Source organism: Parasteatoda tepidariorum, chromosome 12, assembly GCF_982258835.1.
Source record: "Parasteatoda tepidariorum strain Cologne lab strain chromosome 12, Ptep-v5.0, whole genome shotgun sequence".
Taxonomy (NCBI): Eukaryota; Metazoa; Arthropoda; class Arachnida; order Araneae; family Theridiidae; genus Parasteatoda; species Parasteatoda tepidariorum.
Genome location: NC_141766.1, coordinates 2182701 through 2206915, shown reverse-complemented (window position 1 = coordinate 2206915; position 24215 = coordinate 2182701). Strand labels below are relative to the sequence as shown.

Here is a 24215-nt window from a genome sequence, read left to right as displayed (position 1 = left end):
ACAGTATTATTAGTATAATATTTTGAGCAGAAACTGTTCAATAATTAAAAAAATTTACTCACTGAAAAAAGCAGAAAAAAATTTAATGTTTTTTATGAACTGCATTTAAAATTGTCTACAAGTTTTTGTTAAATCTAAATTTTTAAAAAAGAAAATTAAGGTAAAAAAAATATAAAAGCATTTATTAAAATTTTTTTTTCCTGTTACTCTATAAGATACATCTCATTAATTGATATATTTTATATAAGATACATTTCAATAAGTCCCGCAGTGGACTGATGGTTAAGACACGGTTCCCCGCAGATCACCGAAGTCAAGCATCACTGGCTATGGTCAGTGTGCGGGTGGGTGACCACTTGGATCAGTCTGAGTAGGGGCCGAGGGTGTGCGGTATTGGTCCTTGTTAAACTGTGCTACCGTAAAGTGCTCGACTTCGCGTGCAGGTCGTCGGGCTACGGAAGCGGTGGCGCCGCCCCCTCTGCAGAGGATCAAAATTTTGAGGGCATGTCTTCAGATCATCCTCCGGGATGTTTCCTAGACCGTCGCCAATAGCCCATTGTGCAGCTCTAGTGCGACGTAAATTAACAACAACAACATTTCAATAAATATGTATACATGTGTATAAACTTATATATTATTGTTTTAAAGCTTGTTTACATATTACTCTTCCAGACTTATAAAATAAACATAAAAATGGGAATAAGATGAGAATAACTCATTTAATCTGGAACAAACTCAAAATTTATTTATCCTTAACTCTTATAAAATGCATAGGCTGATTCTAAAAGAAAAGTATTACTTAAACAGAACTCTGATTCAAATAACATGTAAACACCTAAAAAGCTTACACGTGAAAAGTTTTCGTTTTTACTTTAAAAATTTCTGCCCTTTAGTCAAAAAACGCACAAAAATTTATAAAAATTGTAGACAGAAATATAAATATTTTTCAGAGTGTTATTTGAAAATTTTATTCAAGCAATAAGTTATTTTTCAACACTTTTCACAATCTTTGGTTAATGTGACGCACTACAATTAAATTACAATATTTCATAACAAATTATAAAATAGTAAAAAATTATTTAAGACATCATCATAAGATAACACAAAAACAATTTATTTGTATTCGAAAGATTCATACCATATGAAGCTTGAACAACAGTTTCATTAATATTCTTTTAAATAATAACATACTAAAATTAAAATGACTAACAATGAATTCCTTTTTTATTAATATAATTTAATGTATGGGAGTTTTTTTGCTTTCAAGTATGAATATTTATGAAATTTTACTCACATGATCGTAAGCTATCGTTAAGAAAAAATAAGCTTCAAATGCCAATCAACATTGTTATTAATTTTTCTTTCTTTTAAAAATATAACTAAAGCTTTTTTAGTTTTTTTAAATAATAAAAATGTTAACTCTTTAATGACATCTAATATTTGTGTATATATACATATAAACACGACAAATGATCTTTAAATTTGTTTTATTTCACTTCTAAGAGTTTTGCAAAAGTACGAATGTTTTGCTAGATTTATATTCTAATGTTTGCGAACAATAAACAATATCTAAAACAATGTAATTCTCAAATTATTAATTAGATTATTTCATAATCTAATTAAAAAGCTTATTATTAAGTCTACAAAAACGAATATTAAAACATAAAAGATAAATAACATTTACTCGACTATTAACAGTTATTTGATAACTGTCTCGTTTGATGGAATTAACATTTATCCATTTTTGTTTCATTTCCTCCCTTTTCGGCTACCTAAATACAGATACTTTATGCCCATTTTTGTAGTTCACTTTACACCTTGGAACTACACACGCATATTGCATTGTTAAAAGCTGTAAAATAATGCAACATATATATTTTGGTTTAAAACAACATCTCTGACGGACAAACGACACTGCTATTCAATGAAGAACAAATATTTGAAATTGGCGGCTAATCGTATATCAGCTATTCATCTCTGTATGTGACGTCACTAAAAGACCTTGGTGATCTCAACATCCTTATTTCTCGGTGGCTATGATTGGATGGCCCACGTGATTTGAATGAGTGATGAGAATACAATTAATAAGATTAGATCCACTGGAACAAGAAATCAGGGAAGGCCGCAGTTGAGATTTATCTGGCTCGGAGGAGTTTGATTTTCTTGCAATTAATGAAAAGAATTGGAGATCAAAGATAAATCGGAAGTCATTATGGAGAAATCTTCAGAGGAAGGCATTGGCCCACATTATACTGTCTGGCAAACTATGATGATTTCAGACAAAGAAAATTTTCATGGATTGTCTTAAACTCATGATAGGTTAAATTATTGAAGATATTTATCTTTTTGGACATGTTTAGCAAATTTAAGACTAATTTATTTTATGCATGAAATTCAAGGAACTAGTGTGTGTATTTCGATTTAGTCTCCTCAAAAATTGGACATCAGCTCTGTCCATGTTTTTCTTGTTCTATTATATATAGTAAAATGAGTAGCCCAAAAAAGTAAGATTTGTTGAAGAATTAAAAAGTGATTCTTATGAAAATATTCCTCAAATATTAGCACTGAAATGTATCTGCGCAACTTAGATTTTAGATATTCAAAAAAATTGAATGTTCTTTTATATCAATATTTATTAAAAATTTGCAATAGAGTTTATGACTTCTTTAATCAAATATTTTAAAGTGAAGTTTCAATAATTTCTAACTGAAAACACAGTGACTGTCTCTTAGCATTTGTATTCAAAAATAATTCTCTGTCTGGGTTATTAATTAAATAAAAAGATAGATCAAAATTCCCATCTTTTCGATTATTCAAACTAATAATTTTAACTGTATTAGCATTCATGGAAAATGGGATGTTCCGTACACCCACAAATTAGAAATGTAGGGACGAAAGGCTGAAAATAAAGGATAGGTGACAAAATATTTTTTTATCGGGAAAATTAGAAATTTCAGAACTACTGACTCTGATATTCTTAAATTGAAACCAGGGTTAGCAAGCTTTTGACAATTGACGGTTTTAACCATAATTCCATCCGTCATGTCAAAACCCTAAATTTTAGTGTAAAGCTAATTATTAACTATTATAAATAAGTATATATAAATAAACATACATATAAAATTACAAGTGATCAATCAATTATATTCTAGAATTATTTTGACTCTTTTTTTTTTTGTTTGTTTGTTTTTTTGTTTTGACAATTGCTATCAAAAACCCAAATTTTAGTGTAGAAAATATTAAATAACTATATATAACAATGTGTAAAAATGAAATTAATTTAAATTATTTCCTCTAATTAAATTATTTCTGTTAGTTTTTTAAATTATTGAAAATAAAAAGACAAAAATATGGAAACCTGAAACATGCTATTACAGGGGAAAAAAGAGAAAAAAAGTTTTGAAGCCATCTGAACTTCAAGTTCATTTTTCAGTTTTCTATGAATAAGACTGAAATTCGAAACTATTCTTTCGATTGATTCTAAGCTGCATAGTCTAGAAAGTAGAAGTACTAAAGCTATTATAAAATAATAAAATAACATGTACTAGAAAATTTATCTTAGTAACTGTACTAAATAGTAATTTAGTAAAACCATTGAATTGATTGATTGAAAAAATTATTAGCTCATTTAATAATTTTTTCAATCAATCAATTCACATTGCATATCTTTTTTTTTATAAATTTTACTTAGTTCATTAATTAGTGAACTAATTATACATTAATAAAATTAACACTAATTCACTAATATTGGAAATATTCATGTACATATAAGCAGGAGTGCAGAAAATTCTCAGAGCTTAATATTTACAATGAACAGTTTTTTTTTTATATCAAAATTTCCCCTGGAATTTTAGCTTTTTTTTTTTTCAAAAAAGTTTTTTGGGGAAATAAAGTATATAAAAGAAAAAGAATTAATTTAAATTTAATACAATTGTTGAATAAGCGAGCATATGTCAAATATATTGAAATAGTAATAATTAATTCATTTAAATTTAAGGTCTCACTTATCAACTAAGGAATTCAAACTAATAAATACACAAATTGACATGTTTTTTTTTTTTTAAGAAAAAGTTTTACAAAGGCACACATTTTTTAACAAAAAATTTTCTAGGAATTTTTTTAGACCAAAAATTTTCCCATTGCTGCCTGAATACCCCCCAAAGCCATGTTCATCTGGTCAGACATATTGTGCTCCCATGAATGTAATTAACCATCTGTCGGCACTGCACATAAAAAGCCATATTTTAACCTGCAGTCTTCTCCGCATAGCTATACCAGTTTTTTCTCTCCATGTTATTAGAAACGGAAATAGTGTATAGGGGAGAAACATTCTTCCAATTTCGTCCATTTGCTAAACAGCTAGTTGGTTAACGACAGCAGATATTGAGAATCATTAAAAAAAAATTATAAGTTGAGAACAGACAATTATTTCGGAATGCTTTAATTTTACTAATTGTAAAAAATATGACTAAATTGTAACATAAAAAAATTAAAATGAATATTTAGATTGATAAATGATTAACAACTCATAGTTATTACCTGTAATATAAACCCAGTGCCTATAATGTGGGTCTTAAAGTATTAAGATTACCATTAGAAAATCATATTAATAGTTTCAATAAGTTTGACAAATTTTTTTTATATGTGATATACAATATAAATCATAATTATAGAAGTATGTTATGTAAGTGCTGTGTGCATGCTTTAATATCTAGTAAAATGCCTCCAATGTAAAAAACGAAACTTACCCCAGATTTTTTGACAGATTTCGACAAATTATGGCAGTTTTTGTCAAAAACCAACTTTTGACGTGATGTCAAAAACTATTTGATCTGCTTAAAACTTTTAAAATTTTTAAATTAATGAAAAAGAAGTAGCTTATAATTTATTTATTATTAAAAAATTAATGCTAAGACTCAGGGACCATGGAATCAGGAGGTCAGAAGGGGGTTTAGCCCCCTCATTTCACACAGCCCCTTCTAAAATTATAATTTTTCACTCAAAATTCGTGTAATTTAATTTACAGTAAAAAAAAAAAAACAAATAATTTATTTGTGTCTGAATTTAAAAAAAATTTCTCTAATTCAAGTGAGCTTTAATATTTCCTTGATGATAACTACTTCCAAATAATCCCTTACTCATCATCCCGCAAAGGAAATATAGGTCCCTATTCCTGCCCCATGGGAAATTTCTTGGTTTCATATGTCACAGTAAACTGAATCATAATGATATATTTTTAAAAAAAAGTGAAACAGAATAAAAATAAATACTGTTAAAAGAGAAATACATAAATAAATATATTTTATGTATGTGCACACACATATCCGGGTCGGCAGAGAGCCCCCCTTCATTCCTGAAATACTTCCACAGTCACTGCTAAAGCTTTTACTATTTTATATGCAATGCATGTCATATTTGTGCCTTTTCATTATTCTATTTTCAAGTATTTTTTACTTAAATTAATGTATAATTTATATAATACATTGTCTTAAATATATAGTAAAATTTGTATTGACTCCATAGGTTAAAAAAAAATTTATGTTTCATAAAACTTAATTAAAGACAGTTAACAGTTAAATAGTACTGAAATAGGTGGGTACTTTATTTATGAGCATTTTTATATTATAGACAAGCAAGAGACAGGGGTCCACTCTTTAACATATATTACTAAAATATAATTTAAATATTAAGTGATTATTTGTATATCAAGTGGAGTTGTAAATTTATATAAAAGCACATTTAAAGTATTCAGATCTTCTTTTTTATTATGTTAGCATATTTAAGGAACAAAAGTGGATATTTGGGAGTTGTTTACTGAAAACATTAATTTTAAAAAGAATAGTTAAATGCTAAGAAATACTTTGGAATGGTTTAGTTAATTTCAATTAAGGGCTTAAAATATTATTCAACAAATTAGAAAAAAATGGTTTAATCCAAAACGTATACTGAGTTTAAACTAAAAAACAAATAAACAAACAAACAAAAAAAAAAGTTTTTTTTTTTCTTACGTGTTTGGGGTGGCTGACTATATTACAAATGTAACTTTTTGTGTTGTTGCAAAATAAGAAGAAACCATTGTCTGTGTCTTTGAAAATCTTTATTTTCCAAAAACATTTTCCTGAAGCTCAAAAGATCCTGACAAAGAAATTTCAACATTTTCAGGATGTGAAAAATTCTTAACTCTGCATTGCCATGGATTTTATTAAAACTTTGCCCAGGAAAAATAAATGTCTAAAACAGGTTTCTTCTCTGTCTTGACAAATTTTTTTATGTGGTGATAAAATAAAACAAACAATATTTTGATATATCTTTGACCATCAGTTCATATTTTTTTGTAGGAAATATATCTATTTTAATATTAAATATATCTGGGTCTGGATTTTATATCACACTTGGTGGCTTCTTAGCCTTTAGTGCTACCTACATAGTTTTGTAGTAAATTTAACTGCTAGATGTAATAGATCAGGCATTTTCACTGTTAAAAAATCATAATTTTTTAAGAGAAATTTTGAGTTATCTATATTTTAATAATTCAACTGAAGCTTTAAGATTAATAACTTGTATATCTCTTTTTTTTTTGTGTAAGGTTTTAACCTTAAAACAACAGCACTGAGCACATATATATAAATGTAGTAGTGTTAAGATTATATTACCTAATATTATGAAGACAAAAATGAATTTTTATTTGTTTAGGCAAATTATGTTCCAGCTTGCGAAGACTATCTTGAAACACAAAAGCCTGAGTATGATACTATATTGTGCTTGAGAGTGACAAAATGGATTCATTTAAATTTCGGAGATGAAGGTTTAAAATTGACATTTAAAAGGATTTATGCACAACTTCGATTTGGCGGTAGATTGATTTTAGAACCTCAGCCTTGGTTTACTTACTCTGCTAGCAAGAGAATTACAGTGAGTATTTTTGTTTTTATAATATAAATTAACCCGGAGGGAAATTTTACTATGAGGAACTCTACCCTGTAATTAAGTTATATCTTAGAATGTCACAGTCATGTAGTACCACAATCCCGGAGAAACTGATTCTGAGCAAGATATTGCTCTAGTTTTTTTCCACAGCCAATCTTAGCTACTAGGACAATTATTCCAAGTATTAAAAATCAACATTTGTAGACTAAATATAATGCAGAGACTCTAACGCCCGTATTCACCATTGACCCTAACCCTCAGTCAGAGTTCAAAACAGGTTTTATGAGAGCAACTCTAGATCAGAGTCCAAAATTTCATTTCACCGTGTACGTAACTGCGAGTTACTCTAACCCAGAGTTGAGTAACTTTAACCTGAAGATATTCCCGGTTAAAGAAACCGCGCATGCGCAGTAAACGAGTGTTTGTTCATTTTCTTCGTTTTTTTCACTACTTTTTATATTTCAGCTCTCTTTCGTTTGATAATTTTAATTATTTTGAATTTCGATATTTTTTTTTTTGTATTTTTAACCTGCAGATTTCCCCGGTTTGAGCAAACGCTAATATGAAGAAGGAGATTTTTTATTTATTTATGTTTTCAAAAATAACACTTTTGATCTTCGGTTGCTTATGTTCAATGAGGTCAATTTTTTCACTTGATGCAACTATAATTAATTTATATCTTTGCCTTGCCTTCAAAAAAATATAGCATACCATAATATTAATAAAATGAAAATATATTAATAAAATGAAAATATATTAATAAAATGAAAATTAAATAACACTTTATTTTGATGTTCGGTTGCTTTTTTTATGTTTAATAAGATAATTTTTTTACTAGATGTAACTATAATAAATTTACCGTATTTTTCGGCGAAAGCGCCGCTTCGTCGCAAGCGCCGCACCCAGATAAAAATGAAATTTTAAAAAAAAAGTTATAGTAAGCGCCGCAATGGCGCTAAACCGCGCATATCAGCATCCTTTTAGAAGAGACCTTTAAATTACCATTTTGAATATCTGTATAATAAAAAATTATATTTTTTTATGCGTTTTATAAAGTAAAGTTTTAATTTCTAAATTATAATAAAAAATTTCTTTTTCAGCAAAAAAAAAGCAACAAAAAAAGTTTTCTCTTTCAGCAAAAAAAAGAAGAAAAAAAAGAAAACAACGAAACTATAATAAAAAAAAAAAATCATCTATATTCTTTTTATTTGAAATTTTATTCTGTTGAAGTAACTTATTTCATTTTATCTTTCAAAAATAAAAAAGAAGCTTGAAAAAAAAAAATAAATAAATCTGTGTCAAAGGAAACATCTGTTTCTAAAGCAGTTTAAAATAAAGTGAGAAATAAAAACACTTGCATTTCCAATGAACAAAATAAAGAAATGGAAGTTGAAAAAAACTGATCAATCAATCTTGACAGCTGTGCTTGCACTTTACTGATTTGCCCCCAAATTTCCCTCCTCTGTTTGACTATAAATTGGCCACACCCAGTTGACATTGAAGCTACCACATGGACAACAAAATGAATTCTATCCCTTTTGCGGTGTTTTATTCGATTCATTAATTATTTTTATTTTGCCGCTTTTTATTTTTTTTTGTTAATTGTTGCTTGCTTGTTTTTTTTTATCGTTATTAGTTTTTAGCTTGTTTTTTGTTGTTATTCATTGTTAGTTTCTTAGCATTAATTGTTAAAAAAAAAATATTTTTTGAACTTCCCTGTTAGCTTTTTTTCTTTTTCTTGCGAGGTAAGCGTCTTTTGTTAAAACAAAATGTTATCTAAAAGAAAAAATTAGAACTATGATCTCGCTCCAAAGAAGAAACGATTATTTCTTCTTCATAGGATTCTGATTATTTCTTCTTGATTATATTATATAGATTATTATTTTGATTAGTAAAATTTCTCTTAAGATGTGCCAGTTTTAAATTCACCCCATCATAATCTACGATCGAAACTTGACTAAATTTATTGGTTTTTCTGAAATTAACAGTGGAATTGAATTATAGTAATATTTGGGGGCCATATTGGAATTTCCAAACGAGATCCGAAGTTGGGCATTTCGTCAGTCCCGTGAGTGTCGGATTTAGGGTCCTTTTCTTCCTTTTCTGTTCGCTCAAATTACAATTGCCAAGGCGCTAAATAGATTTCTAGCTTGCGATTTTTCCTTAAGCTGGGGGTGGATACAAGATGCATACCTTTTAAATTTTCTCCTTATGCGATGTTTTTTTTAAAATTATTATTTCGTTTATTTATTTTCTTACTGGCTGCTGCGGAAAGTTTGCTAAGAATTGGCGATATTCTGCAGTAGATCGCGATACGGGCGGATATTTCGTCGACTTCGTTATGAATTTTTTTAATAGTCTTTCTCTCAGAAAATTAATAAAACTTTCATTGACAAATTTTTTTGCTACTAAAAAATATTTCGTCGGAAAGGCCGCTGCATCGGAAGCGCCGCATGTAGGAAAAAAACATATTTTTTTTCGATAGCGCCGCGGCTCTTCCGCCGAAAAATACGGTATATCAAATAAATGCTTATTAATAAAATGAAAATTAAATTTTCTTGAGTTAATATCTTCTACAGAAGATGCTATATATATTTCTCAAATTATTATTAGCAGTCGTTACAATACTTAAATAATTTTACACTCGAAAAAAAAAGTCGTGGATAATAAAGATTGCGGCTACAATAATTCAAATTAATAGTGTAAGTAAGAAGGTTGTAAATAATTTAATTAACTTTTACTTATTTTTTTAAAAGAAAGAAAACAATCGATACTTGAAAGAAATATAAAATTTAAAAAGAAATATAATTCATTAAATGTTTTTAGATTTCGATAATATCTATCGAGATGATAGATCTTGCCCTAAAATAAAAATAATTTAGAGTTGAACTTCCAAAATAATGTGCAATATTTAGATATGAAGATAACGAAAAGAATTTAAAATTTTTTAAATCCATAAAATAAAGCTATTAATTAAGTTTAAAAACATATACATTATTTTAAATTTATATTAGAAATTATGCTGAAATAAATATTACTTAATCAATGCAAATTTTGATCCGAGGTAACATTTTAACTACACAATAATTTGCATCAAATAACTTTGCAAATCAGGAAATTTAGAATTTTATAAGCATAAGATAATCTGCTGAATATTTCGAAAAAATAGGATCATTTGGAAGAGATTTATTGCTTAAAACTACATGAAATTAAAATGCCCGTCTTTAGTTATAATTTTTGATATATAGCCTGACTACTTTATGACATATGGGGCATTTATACGACTGATATATTTCCACTTACAATTATCTAAATAATTAAATTTTTAAAGGCATAATTTTTTTAAAATTTTAAAGTTCGGTAAAGTTTGCTCCGATTATGACATTTTCCTTTAAAAAAAATAGTTATCTTATTCACCATATCACCGACGTCAATTCTCTCTTATCATCAGCAGATGGCAGCACAATAGTAGTCATTTATAACTTCTGAATTATATGAATGTGTTGATTTATGCTTATCTGTACTAAGAAGTTTATTATATACAATTTCATTTAAAATTTAAAAAAAAAAATCTTCTCAATGGTTTAAGTTATCAATAATATGTTATGAAGGGGAAGAAAAAAAAAGATTAAAAATACGCGAATAAGGATGATAATGATGTTAGCATAATCCCCTTGATCATAGTGTAAAATAAAAGCATTAAATAATTGTGCGAAATACAAGTATTTTTAACTGAATTTCAGTTTCATTTCTATGGTTGCTTGCGGCTTTATGATATCCATGATAATAAAGTATCTAAATTCATAATAATAAAGCTCGGATCCTTTTGCTCATCAATACAAGTCAGTTAGGAAAATGAAACTAAACATATTTTTTATTTGATCAGTAAAAGAGAGATTCAAATTTAATTACTCGATGCAATATTTTCTTCTTCTTTTAATAGAAATTTTTTTTTAAAAATAGCAATGAAAATTGAAAACAAACGCTGTTAATACGGCTATAAATCTACTGCCTGTTACTGCCAGTCAAGTAACCCGCAGTTAAGAAACCGACGGTCAAAAAATAATGGTGGAATCGCTTTTTAACTCTTGGTCAAAGTTTCCAAACCGAGGGTTTCGGAACTGGGAGTTGCGCGTTAGGTCAGAGTCAACGGTGAATACGGGGGTAAGTATTATGGATTCTCAGTAGTTTCTAGACAATTTTGGCTGTTACTGTGGCCAGTGTGAACTAAAAGTTACTTAATCTAATTGTAAGGAGTTATAAAGCTGTAATGCCTAATCTAGAAAAAAAGTCTTGTTTTGAATGTTCTTTTTTCCCCCAGCCATTTAGCCTGGCTGTTTCAATTTCTATTCATTGATATATAGCACACATGTGAGTAATAACAAATTTTCAAATATGTGTTATTACTTTTTGCCATACCCAATTAACAATTATTCCATGGCGAATCTACTTGGGTTTCTGATTGTTATGGGGTAGCTATTTATAGTTTTTAAGCTATTTCCCCAAGGTCTATCAAACGCCAAGATACTTAACCCTCTCATTCCCGAATTTTTCATTTCAGTAATAAAAAATATTTAGATATACTATCTCAGGATTGGGGTGTTATAATTTATTTGAAAGTTTTTGTCTCGTTTAGTCGAAAATTGGTGTCTGTGAGAAGATATGCATTTATGGAATATTTTATCGATTTAATTTTAATCATGGAAGGACAGAATATTCTAACTTCATTTATAAGGTATAAGAAGATATGAAATAATACAAACCTTTCCAGTATTGTATTATACCTACTCGTCAAAATAAACACAATGTCAGGCTTTCACTTCTTTCTTGAATCCTCCATTGTCTTCCAAAGAGATGATATTCTTTTAACTATCTTGAATGGCCTACCACCTAGTGTAGTTTCCAAGAACTGTTTTGAGTCTGAAAATGAAGACTACATGCAAATTACAGCATAAATGTGAATCTGAATAACTTTAAAATGTAAATATATCTATATGTTCTCATATGAAGCCCATATGCATGAGAGGGTTATCACGATTGCAATTTACGTTTATAATTTATCACTTTTTCACATGACAATTTAACTCTAAGGCTACATTTTTCCGATCAGTTTTTCAGCTATTTCCACTATTTTAAAACTAGAGTAACTAGATACTCAAATTTTAAATTTGAGTTAAAATTTTTTGGTGGGTCTGATTTATGACAATTCCATCTTTAATCCAAGTTATTTTTAGTTCATTTCCACAAGATTTTTTAAATTCCGAAATTTTTATGATATTTCAACATTTAAATTTCAGATATGAGTAATCACTTTTGACGCACTCGATTCACGATCAATGTCAGTGAGAGCTTAATTTAAGCAATGATACTTGAGAAACATATTAAATCAACTGAAAATATTTAATGAAAGTAAAAATAAAATAGAACTTAAGAATAAGAACGAATGATATGAGCGTCGGAACAACACAGTGTTTGTAAACAGACTGATGAGTTTCTGGAAGTTATAGTGGAGTGATATTTTCACATCCCCACTTTACGAAAGTCCCAATACAATACTGAATATTTTTAATTGTTCACTAGTCACTGGTTTGGTGAGTACATCAGCAGCATTTGATTTCGAATCAATGTAGCACAACTGAATCAGTCCAAGCTCGACTTTTTCTCTTATGAAATTGTGACGAATGTCTATGTGCTTCACTCCAGATGATAGCATGGGGTTGATACTGATCTTTATAGCACTTTGATTGTCAGAGTATAATTTTATTGCATTCATCTTTTGGTTGAACAGTTCCTCTTTGAGTTGTTTAATCTGCAGTAATTCTTGTGATGCTGCACAAATGGCCATGTATTCAGCCTCCACTGTTGATAAGGCAACTGTTTGTTGTTTTTTGGAGTTCCAAATTATGGCACAATTTGATTTGCAGGAGACAAAGCCTGTTGTTGATTTTCTGTCGTCTTTGTCGTTGGCCCAGTCTGAGTCAGTGTAATCTTGTCCATTTTTCCGGAAAGTTAGTTTTTTGGATAATGTACCTTTTAGGTATCTAAAAATTCTTTTGACATCCAATGAGGTTTTCCTGGGTTGTTGGCATATCTACTAACTACCCCCACTGCAAATGCAATGTCTGGACGTGTTCCTTGAGCTGCATATATTAGACTTCCGACTGTTTCTCTATATGGTATGTGTCCTATCTCTTGCCTTTCTTTTTCATTTTCCAGAGACATTTCTTTGGTTAGTACTTAATCAGTTGGGAAAGGTGTTGCTGTTTCTTTGCAATCTTGCATGTTAAATCTTTTGAGCATGTCTCTGATATAGGTGCTTTGGTCTAAACTGATGATTCCTTTTTTACGATCTCTTGTGATGGTCATTCCAAGAATGTGGTGAGCATCTCGAAATCTTTCATTTTAAAGTGTTGTTTTAGTTTCGTTTTAAGGTTTTCTTTTTGCTTATGGTCATTAGACAGAATCAACAAGTCCCCTACATAGACGGCAACTATTAAAATTTTTCCTTTCTTGTTTGAAATAAAGATGCAAGGGTCGGCTTTTGATCTGGAAAGCCCTATGTCTTTGAAGGTTTCAGCTAGTTCCATGTACCGAATTCTACTTACTTGTTTTAGTCCATATATTGATTTGTTCAGTTTGCAGTATCTGTGAGGAAAATATTCAGGGAGGGCAGGGAGTTCCATGTAAATTTCTTCTTCCAGCTTTGGGTGTAGGAATGCTGCTACAGCATCCATTTGATCTAAATCAAGATCCAAGTTGGCTGCTTGAGCAATGAGAAAACGGATAGAACTGTTTCTGAATGTAGGTGAGAAGGTTTCCTCATAGTCTCCATATTTTTGAGAGCATCCTTTAGCTACCAGACGTACCTTGTATCTTTCTGTTTCGCCATTTGACTTGAATTTTGTTTTGAATGTCCATCTACTCTTAATGGCTTTTCTTCCAGGTGGTAAATCACGAAGTTCCCATGTACAATTTAGTTTGTGAGCTTCGATCTCTTCTTCCAGGGTAGCTTTCCATTTCTGAGCTTCGTCAGATTGCATAGCATCTTCATAAGTTTCTGGATCCTGAGCTCTGCAGAGATTTGCTTGTTTCACAATGAAGTCATCGTTAAAGATTTTTCTGTTAGGTACTGTAGCTCTCTCTTCGGGCATCTATTTGTGTCTTGAGTAGAAGGATCTTCATCTTCACTATCTGAAAACTTGTCTGTCATGTCTGGTTTCTCTGTTATGGTTGGAGTGGAAATGTTTTCGATTTCATTCATGTCTGCAGTTTGGGATTCTGTTGACGTTGAGTCATCTGCTTTATTTAAAAAGTCATTTTCAAGGAATCTGACATCTCCATCTCGACTAAAGAAAACTTTCTTCGTAGAAGGATTAAAAAATCGGTATTTTTTTGTTTCTTCACTGTATCCAACAAAGATGCCTACTTTGGCTTTTGGATCAAACTTTTTTCTGTTCACATCAGGGATATGTACCATGACATTGCGTCCAAAGACTTTTAGGTGGGAGAGGTTTGGTTTCTTTCCTGACCAGGCCTCTTCAGGTGTCATGTTTTTCAATGCTTTTGTGGGTGATCTATTCTTTAAGTAGTTCGCTGTGTAAACAGCTTTGGCCCATAGTTCAGTTGAAAGTCCTGAATCAATTAGCATAGTACGAGATTTCTCAACTGAAGTTCTGTTCAAGCGTTCTGAAGTCCCATTTTGTTCTAGAGATCTTGGCACAGTTGTTTGATGTCTGATGCCACAAAGCTTTAGGCAGTTCTTAAGATCAGTGTTAACGTATTCATCTCCATTGTCAGATCTTAAAGTTTTTATTTTACTGTTGGTTTGATTCTCAACAAGAGCTTTAAAGTTCACGAAAGTTTCTTTTATTTGATTTTTACTTTTGAGGAAATAAACAAAAGATTTTATTGAAAAATCATCAGCGAATGTTAGAAAATAACATGCTCCTGCAATAGACAATGTTTGCATTGGCCCACACAGATCTGAATGCACAAGTTCTAGAATGCAGTTAGTTTTGGTTTTAGATTCTTTAGGAAAAGGTATTCTTGAAAGTTTTCCCTCGATACATGTAGTACAAGTGTCAGATTTACTAGTGTCACAGATAATTCCAGTGCAGTGGACATTTTATTTATTAAAATGTTCATATCTCTTCTATTTAAGTGAGCAAGTCTACAGTGCCAGATGTTTTGAGAGTTTAGTATGGCAGTTGATGCAGAAAAGTTAGCAGTGTCCAACACATATGGTCCATTATTTTCTGATGCAGTAGCAATTACATTTTTAGTTGGAATAATTTTGGAATCCAATATCTTACATCCTTCAGAGTCAAAAATTATAGGCTTACCCTTTTTGGCGATTTGAGAAATGGAGAGCAGGTTAGTGGTAAGTTCCGGAGCATGTATAACATCACCAGCTGTGACAGTACTGTTATTTAATGCAATATCCGCTGTTCCAATACCTATTGCTGGAACCACGTTGCCATTGGCTATGTCAATTTTTCTGTTTCTACCAGGTTTTAAAGTTTGTATCCAGTCCCCTCTCGGTGTCATATGAGCATTACAACTAGAATCCAGATACAGTACAGAACCTGTTATCCGGAAATCAGAAAACCGGAAAACCAAAAAACCGGATTGAAAATTGATACATTTTCCCGCCATTAAAAAAATTTTTTTTTTTTTCCCTCTTAAGATTTTAGGATTTTTCTTTCTTTTTAGAAAGATGTTTTCCTTACCATCATTTTGGAAATAATCATTAGTGTATTACTTCATCGTTTTTTCTTCTTTTTAAGATTATTTCCTAAATTTTTTTTTAGTTGGGTTTAACAATAAAAAAAAAACTGCTCTTTGTAGTGATTCAGAAAACCGGTAAAATCAGTTATCCGGAATAGCGATGGTCCCGATCGTTCCGTATAATCGGTTCCCTACTGTACCAGTATGTAGGCAGGTTATCTTTAGAGTTCTACAGATGTGAAAAAGCCAGCTGTATTTTCTCTGTTTTCAACTTTCGTGTGTTCTGTTTTTTTGGTTTTGGACAGGAATGACTATAATGCAATTGTAGCATATTTTTTTTTTAGAGTCTTTATTCTTTGGTTTATTAGCAAATTTCCGGGATTTTCCATAAAATGCAATTTCAGAACAATCTGTTGATTTTGAACACAAATCTTTCACATTTTCTTGTACTAGCAAATTTTTGACAAAATCAACTGTAATGGCTTGATTTGAGCCTTGTATTCCGAGAATGAGTGGTCTGAATTTTTCTGGTATTCCTTCAAGTATTATTCCACCAACAGTTTCACTATCTAGTGGCTTCCCGATACTTTCGAGTTGTTTGTGATGTTGTCAATATACGTTGACATCGATGAGCAATCTTCATATTTTGTTCAAAATAGCTTTGAATACAGTCCAATTCTTCTAATTACCCCTTTAGCTTCATAGGTATTCTGTAGTGACGTCCAGGCTTCCTTAGCTGTGTTTGCTTTCTTGGTTTCGGCTGACGCTGTCGGTTTAATTGATAAATATATTTTTGCCAGTGTTCTCCTATCTAATTCTGGATCAATTTCTTCATTTCTTATCGGTTCAATGCATCCCCAAAGTCCAGCAGCAACTAAGAAATTTTTCATTAGAAATTTCCAATCGGAATAATTCGAGCCATCAAGATGTTTCGATTCTGAAAGTCCCCCACTCGACGTAGAAACAAGTGTTCTTCGAACATTTAATTGAGTCTGTAAATCTTCAATTTGTTGCTGCAATTCTTTAATTGCATTTGCTTCAGCCATTTTTCGATGTTAGAAGTGATTTCAACTAACAAGTGATGAAAAGAAACTGACCTGTTCTGTTATTTCCAACACTTTTGATTGCCGAATTCGTTCTTAAGTGTTCCTTCTAGTTGATTAATATTTCCATTTCTTGACCCAGAACCTGTCAGTGAGAGCTTAATTTAAGCAATGATATGTGAGAAACATATTAAATCAACTGATGCGGTGTTTGTAAACATACTGATGAGTTTCGACGATGGCTCTGCCAGATTCAGTTTCTGACAGTTATAGTGGAGTTGAGTGATATTTTCACAATTTTCTGATATTTTTTCGGCGCTAGTTTCTTTTATTGTTGCCATTTCCACTTTGTAACTCTGACTCATCTGTTGTTAAGTAATTGCAGTATTTCAGCTTAAACCCATGTTGTTTTCTGATCATTTTTCAGCAGTTATTACAATTATTAATTGTGTTATTAGCCCTTTTCAACTAGCTTTTAAAATTTTGATGCTTTGAATCCAATGTTGCAGCACGCAAAATTTTTTAAATGTGTAAAAATTTCCTTTTTTTTTTTGTCACAAATTATTTCATGATGTCTTAAATTTTTCTGAGACATATATTTTGCTTCAAAACTTCTGAAAACCCTGACCAGTGATTGTAGTTTCCGCACAGCTGGTGGATTAGTTCACTCTTTCTGTTATACTAGAGCAGAGGTTCCTAAACTGCTCCTCAAAAAAATTTCACTGTGCTATGTTTAGGATAAGTTTAAAATTATGCAGTATTACAAATATTTTTAGAAAGGAGTTTTGAAAGATATTTGAATACTTCAAAGTAAATAGAGTAAAAATTGTTAATAAATGAACAGGTGAGACAGACTATATAAACACAAGTCAGCTTTTAATGTGTAAGTTTCGCATGTGTTATTCCACTAAACAAATTCATGCCTAACGACAACACTTGATAACATCTGATTGTCAGTAGAACTTAATCCAACTATGTAAATCAAAATAACCTTCTCCTTTTCAATGAATGTGTGTTTAATGAAAGCAGGTAAAAATTCTTGACAAATGGTAAGTGGAGTAAAACTTAGATTTCATGTCTCCTGTGAATAATGATTTTCACTTTTCAAGTCTTTTCATCTTCATCTCTTTTCATTTTCTATGTCAGTAATGTAAGAAAATCCTGGTGCTTAAAGCAGCACTGCAGAAACTAAAATTTTTTTTCTCCAAAGACTTGAGGAACAAGAGAGAAATGGATACCTTAGAATTGTTGGGAAATTCATTGTGTACTTTAAGACAAAAAAAAGGAGTGAAGAAACAAATGAGATTTTTTCTTTAAAATAATTTAATTTTTTCTCCTTTCATAAATAAATTACACCTTAGTTTTATATTGTATTTACCATTTAACAAAATATATTTAATTTTGTGGGCATTTAACTTTTAGTTTTTATGGTAACTTTTATGTCCCTAAAATGGTGGCGTCCTGTTATTTACGGCTTTTTTTTTGTCCTGTCCAACTAGAGTTGTTAAATCAAGGTTCTAGTATATCGGAATAATAAAATCAAAATTTCTGGACAATTTTGGGCAAACATTTTTTGAAGTGAAAAAAAATATGAACATACCTTGTCAAGTCTCCTGTATTTTAGGACTATCTCTTGTTTACCCGCATATTCTCAAATTTCTCCGTATTTGTTGATGAAATTTTTAAAAAAAAAATTGGCGATAAAATATTCACTAATGGCAAAAATACTTCTCTTATTCCTTAACAGATTTTGCTATTGCCTGTACTGCAGTATGTTGAGTATTTATAGTTTAAGTAATTATAAATAATTGTTTAAAAAAATCTTCTTTAGATTAAGATTTATATACATATTTTTTACTTCGCTAATTGTATGTGCTTATAATATTTCCAAATTTGAATTGTTCTTTTTGACTTACGTGATTATGCATGATGTATCAAAACTTCATTCGTAACCTAAAAAATGTTGCTAGTAAAATTATTTTATTTCTTCAATGTTGGAAGGCATGTATGAGAATGATTTGAATTATTTTTTTATGTATGTTTAATGTTAAAATCTAATGTTTTGCATGCTTAAGGGTGTCTTGGAGTCATAAAAAACTTCGATGAAACACTTGGACAAATATAACCAGGTGTTTTTCTTTCCCCCAAGTAGTACAGTTAAGTCGTCAATCATGTCAACACCCCCATTTCAAACTCTTTTTACACTGTTTGGGGGGTCTGACCACAGCGGTCATGCCTTACTTCAGAAAAAGACTAAGTAAAAGCAGGAATTTCTTATTTTCTTGGTGAATAGAATAAGCAGTTTTTCTTTTTAAAACAAATAAATTAAACTTCGTGAAATCTTATCAATTTAATTACTTAAAATCATAAATTTTAATAAAAATTTTTTTAAGAGACATTTCTTTTTACTTCATTATTTACTCTTTAAATTTTGTTCAAAACTTACATGCATAGTGTTTTAAATTCCAAACGTGGTTCTACTATTCACTGTTGCTTTTTTCCGATTTTTTAAATATAGATAATTTCAGTGTTTTTAAGCTTAAATTCTAAGAAGATTCATAAAGCTTATATGTGTTTTGTGTTCTTTCTACAATTCTAAGTAAAGCATAATATTTTATAGTTATCAATGTTACTTTAAAGTTATCATAGTTACTTTCGTTTCTTCTTTTCCTTCGATAGTTTATTATCATCTCAACAGCATTCACAAAAAGCAAGATAATATGAAGTTCAAATCAAACGACTAATATATATATATATATATATATATATATATATATATATATATATATATATATATATATATATATATATATATATATATTGTTCAATTTATAATTACACATAGATATCAATCTTTTTACTGATTATCGCATTTTACTAAAATTAGATATAACTTTTTTTTAAAAAAGTTACAATTCCTTCATACAATAAATGTTTAAAAAATGTAAAAAAATGCATGTATACGAAACATAAAAAATATTAAATTAATGACCAGGTTAATCAAATGAAGAAATCTCCACTCGACATGTTTTTGGATGAATACTTCGATTTGTACTTCTCACTTATACATAAATCGTCCCACAGAATTAGAAGACGAAGAACTTCGCAATTATCATATTTTTCAGTCTTTGTTGTCATGCTTTTTTTTTTCTGTTCTGTTTTTTCTCTGTCACTTCCAGTATGTAGTAGGGATAATAAGATGAACAAAACATAGCAGCCATTGAACAGGCATGCTAACTCATTATAGTCAAAATTTACCTCAGACAAATTTCTCCATTAATTTTACTCTAAAAAAAAAACTTTTGTTATTTATTTAAATTACCTTTGACTTTAACATATTTAATCTCATAAAAATATTACAAAAGTGTAACGATAAACAAAATAAACACGACACATGGTTTTAGATGTGGACCTTGCGCTAAAATACCTTCTATGTTGTTCCTTGAGCTTACCTGATGAAACAAATCAAAAAAATATTTCATTATTAAAGAATCTACAATAAACGACGGTTTTAATTAAATCTAAAATTATATTTTTCAATTTTCTTTAAAAAATATTAGGAATTTCGGTTTTAAAGTCATGTTTTACGAAGCATATTTGAAAAAGGCATTTTGAAACAAAATGTATTATTATTATCGCTCGATATTGGATAACTCGTTTTCATCAATTTACTAAAAAATAAAATTAGCTTTAAAAAAAACATTAGTAGCATTTTTATTAATGTAGGATAGGAATTTTTAAACAAACAATCTTTGATTCTTAGGGAATGTTTCTATCACTTCGTCATATTGTCCTCATCAGTAGTATGGGCAAAGAATATAGATATATTCTTTGGTATGGGATCCTTCAACACCCCAGATCTTTCCTTCTTTTTTTGAGCCAGAGTTACATAAGAGCAATGATCACCTTGCTTTAGTCTGCTTTGTTTTGATCCTTTACCATTATATTCTGCATTTCATTCGTCTGTAATTATATTAAAAATTAACACTACCTATCTCATGCAACTAGTTTTTGCAGGGGTAGTAGCAAAGTTTTTTAAAATTTTAGGGTAAGTTTAGGAACTTTTTTCAAAAAATTTTAGGGGAAATATATGATTTTGCTAGGATAAAAACAGATCACACGGTAGTTTATTACATAACAGAAGATTATTCTTATTCATCGAAACATATCATAAATAATTGTAAGTCATAAAATAAAGCTCTGAAATTTAATAAGTCAAGAATGAAATCTCTAAAGTGTAAAAATGAAATTTCAACTTTACATATTACTTAACAAAAATTAAGTGCATAATTCAGGAACAGGCAAAAGTGAGAATAAATCAAGAGAAAAAATAAATTAACACTAACTTGGAAAAATTAAATATACTTTATTAAATCCAAAACAATTCGTAAATTAAAATGCAACGCCAAAAAAAAAATTAAGGAATATTTGACTAAAACTTTACGAACTTAAAATTATTATAAGTGATATATACATTAAAAAAATTCACAATTTCATTTCTTTCCTATCCTCATCAGATTAAGTATACAGAAAATGATTTAATCATTTATGAAGTAAAAATTTACCATATAAAAATTGTATCAACTTAAATATTAACAAAAATAATACTGTCTTAAATTGTATGTACTTTAAACAATTTAAATTATCATATCTCTGATACTTATATGTACTATTAAAGTACACATAAAAGTTTCCAAAATTTTATATCAGATAAAATTGAAGGAAATCATGACAAAAATATTACTAACTAAAGTTATATATACTGTAAATAATTCCCTTTCTCATCCTCTGTGATGTTTATATAAACAATAAAAGTATTAAAAAAATAGTCCGAAAAATCAGAACAAATGATCTGCATACCTTTAATTAAAATTATTACCATAAATTAAAATTCTTTTTCGATTCTATAGTAATTTTTAAAAAAAAGAACCTTCCTTTCTAAAATAGAATACGTTTTTATTTGATTTTTATTTAATTTTTACCTTCTTAATCAAAACTTTATTATTACTCTTTAAATTACCTTATTAAGAAAAACTATTGTGTGATTTTTTTAGATTTCAAATCAGCAATTTATATTAAAAGTTAGAGAAAAACAAATTAATTATGATCATTTTGCTAATATATTCCTGATATGATTTGTAAGATTCTTTTACTGCCCTCAATAGTGTTGTGGTGATCTTCACCACTCCTCCATAATTTCGAATGGTATCTTTGATTAGTCTAAGAGACATAATAGTATTCTCATGGGGACTCACATTAAGCATTGCTTTATTTATCGAAAAACCTCTCTCAGGATCAGAATTCCCATGTGGCAAAATTAAAACAGTTTTAATTAATGTAGTTAAATTCTTATATTTTAGATTATTGCTGTTTTATTTATATTTAGCCTATAACTCTAATTTTTTAGGAACACCAACAAAATTTTATCAGATTTTTAGGAATTTTATGGTTTGCACATAGTTTTAGGAATTTTATGAATTTTAGGGGGAATGCGACCCCTGTTTTTGACAAAGTTAGGTGTCTGTTTTATATCATTGTAATCTTGTCTTTCATCACATAAGAACTAGTTTCTTCTTTCAACATCCTTTTTTACCATTATTGATATTGTCTTACAATTTTAAGAACTTACTGACTAGAGTCTTTGATCTTGAAACTCCTATCTTTATTATCGCAATAGCACGAATATTTATTGAAGAAAAAGCTTCTATCTGTTCTTTTCATAATCAATTAATCTCTTTACCTTTGGCAATTTTCACAAAGAGCACCAAAACTTCGAAAAAATACAATAAAAAATGCGAAAAAATACAATAAAAAATGTATGGCAAATTTGTAAATAGAAGTGTTTTCACAATCTTCGTAGTTGCCTAAATATTACAAATAGCCTTTAAGTTTTTACTCAGGCTAAAATACTGATTTTGAGCATAAATTTTTTTTCTGTAAGTTACATAACTACAAATCTTGCTTGTAGCGTTATTTCTTAATAAATACTTTAAAAATTAAATAAAAGGGATTTAAATTGTATTTTTTAATTTTCTTAAAATGCTTTCACTAGCCTGAAAGTTTTCACTCAGACGGTACTTTATGTTGTATTCCATTAGAGATACTGCCGACTGGCCTGTGTAGGGGGCAGGGAACTGTCTTTGCATCAGAAAGGTACTGGGTTCGAATCCCGGGCAAGGCATGGATGTTTCTTTCTCTCTCTGTGTGTTCTATGTCCTTTCTCCTTTGTGTGTGAATGTGACCCGCTCTATAAACGGGTTGTGGTTGTGTGAATGGCGTGGCAGAAGTCTAATTCCTGGCAACAGATGGCGCCACTGAAAAACAGGAACAATTGCACCCCCACTGCCTAAACATGCATATGACGACAAAAAAAAAATAAATAAATTGGAGATACTACAATTTATTTGTAATTTTCTGTGCACTTAATAGTACTTTTTCATAGAATTGTGTGCAGGATGTTCTGTAAAGACTACTCCTTCTATAAATTTCTAAAATTCTTGTCACAAATGAGGTAAAAAAAAGGATCACAAATTAACACTTTAGGGGAGAAAAAGAAAATAAAAACATGACCAATCATCAATTGAGAAGGTGAGATTAGAAATGTGTGTTTAGTTGCAGAAAAAACATAGAGGAATTGAAAGACACTTATTTGAGACACTTCAAATTAAATTCGGCAATCAAACTGGATTTAAAGTTTTAATTCCGTTTCTTCGATTTTCTTCGAAGTAATTCTTACGATTTTCTTATTGTTTTTTCCCGCACTTAAATGATAGTTTGCGATTCCTAATTTGTATATTCTTTTAACTTAATTCTTAAAGTTGATTTTAAAATTATATATGAGGATGTAGATTACGGAACACTGCGCATCATAGAGACAAGGTGTTTCAGTTTTCATAATTATATATTGAATGTTAGTAAGAGATATTGATTTGATTGTGAAATATAATTTTCTTCTGTTTGATGTCATGTTTTTGTCATACATTAAGAAAAAGTTACTTTTATCAATCCATATGTATGTATATATAAGGGGCAAGGTAATATTTTTTTCTTTTTCTCCGGAGACTTGAAAATAAGTCTTAAGTATGGTCCCCCCTCCCCAATAAATTTTATCTGACGACACCAATGGGACAAATGAAACCTTTTTTTAATTTTACAGTGTCCCATATTAGCAATCTACGATAATGTATAACAAACGTTCCTCAGCAAAATCTAAACATGAAATACAAACAGAAATACATGAGGATGCACATAAGAAAAAGTGGTAGGGAGAGTCATAAATCACAGTGAAAGCTGGCTTCAACCTCCTGTGGTGCAATGGGTAATTTTCGCTGTGGGTAATTCTTTTGAAAAGGGTTTTAGAAGGGGTAGGAAATTTTGAGTCTGATGATTCGAATTATTGAGACTAATTTCCAATTTACGTAATATGTATAAAACCTAGAATTAAAATATTAATCTTAAGTTGAAGAGAATGTCTTAAGCTTTAAATTTATCTTAAAAATTTTCCAAAAATGCTAAAAA

At 29.6% G+C, this 24215-nt stretch overlaps 1 protein-coding gene across 3 annotated transcripts in view; it reads left to right on the top strand.

Moving 5' to 3' along the window:
- Window positions 1–24215, top strand: part of LOC107445896 (U6 snRNA methylphosphate capping enzyme Amus) — a 67608-nt gene that overhangs the window by 5528 nt on the left and 37865 nt on the right. For 2 of the 3 annotated variants that reach the window (XM_016060385.5, XM_071188355.2), the window contains exon 2: window positions 6694–6912. The exons of the other annotated variant lie outside the window; for it this stretch is intronic. In XM_016060385.5, coding sequence (XP_015915871.2) covers window positions 6694–6912 — 219 coding nt within the window. The remainder of the gene's footprint in view (window positions 1–6693; window positions 6913–24215) is intronic. 3 annotated transcript variants of the gene reach the window in all.